General features: G+C 38.0%; 1 protein-coding gene across 1 annotated transcript in view; it reads left to right on the top strand.

The window, feature by feature from the left end:
* RALGAPA1 (Ral GTPase activating protein catalytic subunit alpha 1) overlaps positions 1-9,318 on the top strand; it is a 110,919-nt gene that overhangs the window by 32,714 nt on the left and 68,887 nt on the right. The window contains exons 7-14 of the mRNA XM_072427635.1: positions 423-538; positions 831-969; positions 1,261-1,469; positions 2,305-2,532; positions 4,216-4,416; positions 7,743-7,874; positions 7,983-8,131; positions 8,799-8,981. Of these exons, the coding sequence (XP_072283736.1) occupies positions 423-538; positions 831-969; positions 1,261-1,469; positions 2,305-2,532; positions 4,216-4,416; positions 7,743-7,874; positions 7,983-8,131; positions 8,799-8,981 (1,357 nt within the window). The remainder of the gene's footprint in view (positions 1-422; positions 539-830; positions 970-1,260; positions 1,470-2,304; positions 2,533-4,215; positions 4,417-7,742; positions 7,875-7,982; positions 8,132-8,798; positions 8,982-9,318) is intronic.

The following is a 9,318-nucleotide window of genomic DNA, read 5'->3' as shown; positions in this document are numbered from 1 at the left end:
GGATAAGGCTAGTGTGAAGGGAATGGTTAGGATGAGTCTAAGATAGGGGAAATGGTTAGGATGAGTCTAAGATAGGGGAAATGGTTAGGATAAGGTTAGTGTTAAGGGAATAGTTAGGATCAGTCTATGACAGAGGAGACTGGTTAGGATAAGGCTAGTGTGAAGGGAATGGTTAGGATAAGGCTAGTGTGAAGGGGATGGTTGGGATGAGTCTAGAACAGGGGGAATGGTTAGTATGGTTTGAGGATGGAAGGGACTGGTTTGATTTAGAGTAAAGTATTGGAGCATGGTAGGATGAGGTTAGCTTGGTGGGTCCGTGTCTATTGAAGAGCCAGGAATATGGGCATCAGGTTTGGCTTCATTATTCATCATTTCTCTCAAATATTTTAGACAAAATGATAAACTCTTAACATTTTCCTCAGATCAAGTTACAATTGAGGAAATTACACCACTGGTTCCTCCCCAGTCTGGAGACAAAGCACAGGATGATCTTACTAGTTATTTTCTTGAGGCCTTGCTAAAGTACATGGTGATTCAGGTATGAATTTTTTGTGTTATTATATCTGTCACAGATGTACTCCTTTTATCTTCATATAATGAAGCTTGTATGATGTGTTGTATGTTGTTACAGTGTAATTCATTGCTCTCGGAAACTAGGTGGAGGCGTGTTTTACTTTTCCAACCACAGAAATGTAATGGCTGTACTTGTATGGGTATAAAAAAACTAAGCTATATCAGCAGTTATCTAACATTACCTCTTTGTTACTAGATTACTTTGACAGTCCCTGGAGAACCCAATATTACCATTTAAAATGTAATTTTTTATTTAGGTCCGGAGTTTAGAATGGCGTTATAGAGATAAGGAGGAAGGTGGCTTTGCCTTCTTATTCTCAAACTTCAAGAAATACTACATGCCTTACATTTTCCCTGCAATGAGCAGAGAAAGCAGCCTATACAACCCAGTACTTGGTAAGTTCATAGTCCGTAACAGGAAAAACTGCAGTTTGATATAATTCTGAAAAATTACGCTTTACTTGTACTCTTATGAGGTCAGCCCTTCTCAGTGCTAGTCACTATGTAGGCTATATATTGTGGCAGATCCCTATTCTTTATATTCATCTGCAGCTACAGCCATCAGACCTGTAATGTTGTACATTTTTAACCTAATATAATGTTCATTTAAAAGGACTTCACATTATACATTACATTGTTCACATTATAGCATAATTTAAATTTATTTATTTATTTGAAATGTTGCAGAGATACCACAGATGAGACCAAAACCTCACTATGTGCTGGTACGGAGGGACACAGAGAGCAACGAGGCTCATTTCTGCACCAAAGAGCCCTTTCTCAATGCCCGGGTGATTGTCATTCGATGGCTGGTGTCCTTCTGGCTGGAACCCAAGCCACACAGTGGGACTCACATTCCGGGGACTGAAGGGGAGAATGTGCCAAAGAATATTCAGGTATTCCTATACATTTATTCCTACAACATTTATTGTTATAAGGTCAAATTTATCATAACATTTGTTTTTTCTAGTTAACTTCTTCATTTGTTTAACAAAATAAATATGGGAACCAGCAATGCTCACTTTTTTTTTTGAAGGTGCACATTCTCTACTGGGAAAATATATACTAGGAAAAAATCCCTTTCTTTATTGGTTGATGTATAAATGCCACAATCTGTGTTTGTGATTTGCAATGTTTACTACCTGTTTGTTGGCAAAAAAGACTTTTTTTATTATTAGTTATTAATACAGGTAGTCCCCGGGTTAAGGACATCCGACCTATGGAAGCCTCCTGAATACGAAACGGGGCTCCCTTGCTCATTCCTGTTCAGGACGTAGGCTTGAAGGGGGAGGGTTGGTTTGCATGACTTGCAGAAGAAATCTTTTGATAAACATAGCTGAGGTTGTGGGTGATCTTAAGGACTGAGCTCTTTTTGCAACCTCTTGTAAGTCTTTAATGACCAAGACAAACTTTGCATTTGTTTCGTTTTGCATATCAAAGCACAGCTTGCTCCAGAAGTAAATGAATGTCTAGGCTCCATAAAGTTTTTTCTTTTTTTTGCTTTGTTTGTGATTAACTCTCAGTGAGGATTTTATGCATTAACTGACACCACACTGCCTAATATTATGTTGAGACAAACATCTGTCCTAATTGCATTTATTAAAATAATGTACCTGTTCTGACTTATATACAAATTCAACTTAAGAACAAACCTACAGTCCCTATCTCGTATGTGACCCAGGGACTACGTCTATAACACAAATTTATTTTTATCATTTTTTTTCTCTCAAGAGAGCTGCTGCAAACCTGGCTGCCCAAGAAGAAAGGAATGAGAGTGGAGAAAGGACCACAGAGCCTGAACAATCTCATTCGAACACTAGCACCCTTACAGAACGTGAGCCTAGCGTCTCCAGCCTGTGCAGCATTGCTGAGGAGCACATAACAGACTATGAGATCATCCGCAGGTTCTTCTCCAGTAGGCGCAGCAACGTTGACTTTCTCATTGAGATCTTCCGTCAGGTAAGCACAGTTTCAAATGTGTATTACCAGTTTAATTTAAACAGAAACGGTGGTTTTGGTAGTTTTTCTTTTGTTAATAGTTTACCTGCATATATTCTGGATATGATATATCTCCTGTTAATGGTTGTAGGATTAGGTGCCTTGGGATGATTTGAGCATGGGGTGGAATATATACTGTACTGTACCTAAGGTTTTGCAGTAATAATTGTAAGGACAAACAATGGAGCTTTTAAAAGTCTAAGATTTTCCACACCATTAGGGGACACGTTTAGTTTTTAACATTTGGGTTATACTGCTGACTACAAAAGGATTGGCCACTGGCAAACAAAAAAACTGGGCCACCCATGAATAACCTACTTTTACTATCAGTATGCCTCAGTTTGCTAGTATTCTTTGAGGATGGATTTGTTTTCTACAGTTTTTTTGTAGTAAGGCTATTTTTTTTTTTTTTGCGAGCCTTAAAACTTTATATTTAAGTTGTGGTGCTTCATTATTTTGATATTCTGTGCTATGTTTAAGCAGAAATGAAGGGAAGTTGAGTTAAGCTGCAATATTAAAATAAATCTGCCTCAGTCTCATTAATTCTGTTTGGCATTGCCTTGCTATGTTATTGAATTGACACATATCCTCCATTAAGTTCTGTAAATAACAGGCTTATTTTGGCACCACTGAAAAGTGATTAAGCTAATGATGTTAAAAAAAACTAAGGGCTAATGTAGTGGAAATCTAATAATTGATAAATATGATAATCACAATTGTTCAACATCTCCCGACACTATTCAAAGTAGAAAAAACATGTATTTAGATATACTTTACCATAACCATCACTAGATTAAGGATAATATGAGGAAATGAGTGTCTAAACTGGTAATTGTGTTCAAGCACGCAAGTTTGTATGAAATGTCAGTGAATGAATTTTATAGCCCCACTGAACTCTCTACTTAATCTGCTTTGGAGAACACTTAGGTCAGACTAGGAAAGTGGTATTTTAGACCACTACTTCCACAGAAACAGCTGTCCCTTACGGCAGCCGTCACCAACCGGTGGTCCACGAAAAAATTTAAGTGGTCCCCGGCTCTGGCCGGTGCACCCCAAGCGGGATCAGAAGAAGGACCCCGCTGGGGGGATTTACCAGCCAGAGCCGCAGACCATGTCCCCTGTACTAATCCCGGGCTCAGGGAAGTGGGCAGGTTTTGTCTGGATGGGTAGACAGGTTCTGGCATTATGACATCACTAAAGGGAAGGAGAAAGCAGGAGAAGCTATATTGACAGGAGAAAGCTTCTATGTCCAATCTATGGCTGATTTATGAAGAAAACAAACTATAAGATTTGTATAATTTTAGTGTTGTATTCTGCAGTTTTAACAAAAAGTTCAGTTAGGCTTTAGTTTTGCTAGAGTGAAAATTTTTATGTTTTAGCATTTTATTTATTTTTCTAATCATTATACATTATTTTCTTTGCCTTTGTCCTACTACCTTGTTTTATAGCACACATAAAGGCAAGCGCTATCCAGAGCAGTCAAATTAGAAATGATATTTAATGTAGATCAGAAAATGATAGAAGACAATAGAGTTTTTTTGTAGTTGATCCTTGTCAGGCTGTTAAGCATGCAATACCTTACTATTTATACAATACCTTTTCTATTTTGAGCATTGTATTGATAACATAATATTTTTCTGACAGTCCTTCTTGCTGCCGATGTGTGAGGCAGCAGCCATGCGTAAGGTGCTAAAGGTATACGAGCAATGGATTAAGCAGAAAGAGAAGCCTTTCTTCATGCAAGAACTAGAGAGGCCTTCTGAAACAGATGATGGGATTGTAATATCTGTAGAGAGCCAAGAGGATTCCAAAGGAACCTGTGAAAAAGGAAAAGAGAGAGAAGAGGTAAGAGACTATATTGGGGTGTATAGAATATCTGCAGGAAAGTAGGATCTTCCCATTCATGGTATGTATTCCAAAATGACAAGTGACCTGCCAACTTTCGCTTTTTGCCTCTTGGAAAGTAGACACTTTAGACCTCTGCTATGTATCTTCAGTTCTAAACCATGCCGACACATGCCAGCGCATTATACCCTAGCTGATACTCCTTTTATTCGCTACCCAAACCCAAGTTGACTCCAATAGTAAAACATTTGTCCCTCAAATGATGAGAGCAGCACATTTGCACAGGTCTTCTGACATATATTTCTCATGACCAGCATTGCTTTTTCGAGAAATGTTGCTACAGTAGCTCTTGTGGGATTTTACCAGATGAACTAGCCTCCCCCTGTGCATCAGTCACCCTTGAAAAAACTTATTCAGATCTATTGTTATTCCAAAAAATATTTATCTAATAATCCATTGATCATAATGCTTTACAATAAAGCGATGGCCTCTTGGTAATATGTGTGCTTTGTCTGTCATATTTTTTGTATTACAAAGGTGGATACAATCATCTTTTTGTACTTGTGGAACCTGTAGGCATTATCAACACAGCTTTTTGTTTTATTAAAACATTAGAACCCCTCTAACTTTTTAAGACTCTATCTACAAGGAGTTTGTATGTTCTCCCTGTGTCTCTATGGGTTCCCTCCCACATCCCAAAAAACATGTAGTTATGTTAATCAGCTTTTCTGAGTATAAAAGTATTTAATGATATAAAGCCTTATAGGAACTTTTATTATTAATTAATACAAGGTCTCATAAATTTACCAGCTTTGCAATGTCCTCTGGGTCTATATTTTCTTCATCTGATGATTCACTTTCATTCTCTACTGACAAATATCCATCTGTCCCTTCTTGTTCATCCAAGCAGCTCTGAAACACAACATACAATGATCATGTAGTGATCACATATAGTATGGTAGCAGTAATCAGACACAGTTCTTTTCAGCGGTATAAATAACCCTAACAGATCAGAACAGGAATCCAAAGAAAGTAGACTGATAGGAGGTGGTTCCTAACCACATATGGGAACATTTCCAAACAGTCAGCGCACCTATGTGCTGCAAGAGCTGCTTGAGTGCAGATACATTGGTTGTATGTGTCCTATGGCCTAAACAGATAGGCTGCAAAGTCAGCTTGACATCTGGAAGTAAGAGCTAGAAAAACAGAGGTTGTCCCAATCTAAAAAGACCTGTGTGTATGAGCTATGTGAGCTATAAACTGTGTGTGAGAATGTGACTGATGGCACCAGTTCATGGTAGCGCCCTACCGAGGGTCATCAGTAGCAAAAATATTTAGGCACTGTCAGGTGGAACATCTATTCCTCGTAGTTCACCGCTGAACAAATTCCTAGCAAATTCCTACTGCTCCCTGGGGCCATGTGGTCAGTTACAAGGAGCAGCTACTGTGTTTAGGTTACACATTGCATAGGTACACATTGCAGCCAAATAAGCAGAAAACTCCATCGGAAATCTTAAGAGCACAATAGCATGTTACCTCTGTCCATTCCTCAATTCTTAGGGAAAGTCAGGAGACAAAAAGGTTTAGTTTCTAAGCCCATTATGTCCCATGGGATCTGGGACAGGTAGGTAGTATATTCTTCACAGGCACCTTGGATAGTCCATTGAGGACCCCCAAGGCTCCTGCAGGCATTCCACAGACACGTCCTGCAGCTTGCATAGCTCTAAAGGACCCCATAGCTGAGCATCTCCCATTGCAGTCTAATAGCTGCTGGCAGGTAACCCCTGGAGTGATGTAAAATGAATGAATAAACCTTTTATTTTATCATTACATTAGTAAAAGTGTCGCTTTTCATGCCCCCACCTCTACAAATATGCATAGATGATCTTTCAAAAGTTGCTAATCAAATAAAAAATGTTTGATATAAAGTTGTTTACTTTACAAATAATATATTTTTTCTTTTGTTGGTGAAAACTAATCAGTATGAAGTAAGTGACATTGACTGAAGGTGATATATCTGTTAAAAAAAAAAAAAAAATGTTACTCTTCGTAAGTTGGCCATGTCCCTGCCATGTCCAGATTTGAGGGACCTGCTGAATATCACTGGAGTATCTGCCTATCATTGTAATCTGTCTCTTGTTGATATCTGCATGTTGCTGGGATTTACTGTCCCAGCAACATGCACAGATAAGCAGACCAGTATCAGCCACTTGGATTGCACTGTATTTGGACAGAGATACTAATAAAACCTGAGAGGTTAAGGATCACTGGGAATTGTCATTTAAAACCATTGTTCTATTGGTTTGTACTGTGGACACAGACAGTGTGACTGATAGCCAGGTACAAGTGTAATTAAAACCTGTCATTTAAAAGGTCAGGACATCCAGGACACTCTGATGTCATACAGGTTACTTAAGGTGCGTACACACTTCCAATTTTTATCGTTCAAAACGAACGACGAACGATCGATTGGGCAAAAAATCGTTCGTAAAAAAGTAACCAACGACGCCGACGAACGAGGAAAGTCGTTGGAAACGAACGACCGGACCGGCGGATCGGATTGGACGACGATCGTTGAACATCGTTCGTGTGTACGGTCGTTCGTTGATCGTCCATGGTCTGAGCATGCGTAATGAACGAACGTTCGTTCACTTTCCTGTCATGCACATAGTTCCTCTATCGTTCAAACGATCGTATCTATTGTGTGTACAATATCTACGAACGATCGTGTTGTTATCTCTATGTGCAGGATCGGTGCTATACGATCGTTCGTAGATATCGTGCAGGATCGTTCGTCGTTCGTTTTCCAACGATAATAATTGGAAGTGTGTACGTAGCTTTAGCCTCAGCATTAGAGATATTAGCACAGAAAGATTATTTTATGCCTTCTCTCCTAGTTATTCATCTACACATGTTGCTCCACTCATTTCTCAAGGGGATATTCAGCTAATAAGGAGCCAAAATGGAAGATACATCCACATGAGGAAGACATAAAACAAGAATTTTCAGTATAATCACAATTCATTTTCAGTATATTATTATTTAAACTTTTAAAGCAACCAACCTCTTACCTCTAACGCTTTTGCTTCTCTTAATATTAGATCCTCACTTTCTGTAATCAAACGATGTCCTAGAATTTGATGTAACATTGATGTATCAAAACCACTGCAGTTAGTTTTAAGCCTCAGTAGTAATTACTTAGCTTGGTTTTGGGATTGACCTTTTACTCATCTGAATAGAGAATTTATATTATCTATTGTTGTTGCATGTTATTTTCATTGAGTAGCTTATTTTCAACTATTATCTTATTGTATATTTTTCTTTAGGATGGTTTGACAGTCCCTTCAGGACATGTGCGAACGTCCAGCTGGTCCAAGTGTCATCAGGAGTCCAGCAAGCTCTCAGAAGCAGATATCTTGGACAGTCAAGTGAAGGCTGGGACTCAGGCTGTCTATCAGGTTGGTATATAGATGTTTTTACTTAAATCTCAGAGGTTCATAGAATGTATGTTGCATATATATATATATAGATAGATCATTTGTTTTCTCCCTTTTTTTCTCTCATAGGTGTTTATTGTTAATGCTGCAAATATAATCTTGTTGGAGCCTGCAAATGACAATAAGATGATGTTAAATGAACATACGGACATGTGTAAAAGAGTGCTTAACATTTATCGCTACATGGTGGTCCAAGTCTCCATGGATAAAAAGACCTGGTAATTAGATTTTTTAAATTTATTTTAAATTCCATCATTCTAGCATTAAAGGAGACATAGAGAATAAAAGTAATGGGGAATACCACAAATAAAACTGATGATTAAAACAAATGAAAATTAAAAATAGGATTTTGGGCTTTAGGTATACTTACCGATAACATATAATCTGACCTAAAATCTATAGAAGGTCAGTCAATAATCAATTAATTTTTCCTGTTTTTTTTTCTTCATTCTGCCAGACCTTCTTACTTAAAAGCTTTCCTTTCAATTATTACATCATTTTATTTCTATATACATGTTGCTATACAGTTGTATGTAGTATTCATTCATAATTTCTCACTCTTTGTAATATTCAAATATTGCAAACCTGCGTTGTTCATGCCTTCTGGGTATTTAGTTATTTTTTGTAATTATTAGTAGGAATGTAAACTGGTACTGTTCACTGAGGTATGGAGTGTCAATTAGACATAACAGAAGCTTCCCCTACATTCTTGATTGGTTTTATTTTAACTTGCAGTTGGATGTGTTGGTTCTGCTTTTTTCTCAGCCATGCAACTCAGAAATATCAAAGAAAGGGTGGACTATTTCTCAGGGAAATTGTTTTGATTAAGTTTTTGAAGTTTTAGAACGTTTCACATAAAGTCATGTCTGACTTTGCCTTACCCAGGATGCAGCTGTTACTGGTCATGCTGAGGGTCACAGAGTCTGTTCTAAAGGTCCCACCACAGGTTCTCCAACAGTACCAAGGCAGAAAAAATCAGATCTTGGCTGGACGTCTGGCAGGACCCTTGTTTCAGGCACGTATTACTGGACAGAAAGAATATGAAGTCTCTAAGACTGGGCAAATTGTGTAATCCTAATTTATCTATTTGGAAGTTGTTTGAAAAAGTATACTTTGAAAATAAAGTGGACCTGTGCTAAAACAGTCCTACTGTGATGAAAAAGAAAAGTACAAGCACATTAGTTCTTACCTTTCCTGCACATATTTCTGTTTCAGACTTTTTCGTTTTCTTGCAACTTTGCACATCATTTGATCACATGATTTCTGCTAAAGAGGAAAATCTGCCAATCTGATCTTTCTCTTCTATCTTTAGCAGGGATTACGTGATCAAAAGTCTTGCCTAACAGTCTAGTAAAATGGCATGGACCCTGAAACAGCATTTTCTCCAGCAAATGTGTTTTAGCTC

The sequence above is a fragment of the Pyxicephalus adspersus genome, chromosome 12 (assembly GCF_032062135.1).
Source record: "Pyxicephalus adspersus chromosome 12, UCB_Pads_2.0, whole genome shotgun sequence".
NCBI lineage: Eukaryota > Metazoa > Chordata > Amphibia > Anura > Pyxicephalidae > Pyxicephalus > Pyxicephalus adspersus.
This window is presented reverse-complemented; position numbering and strand designations above follow the sequence as displayed.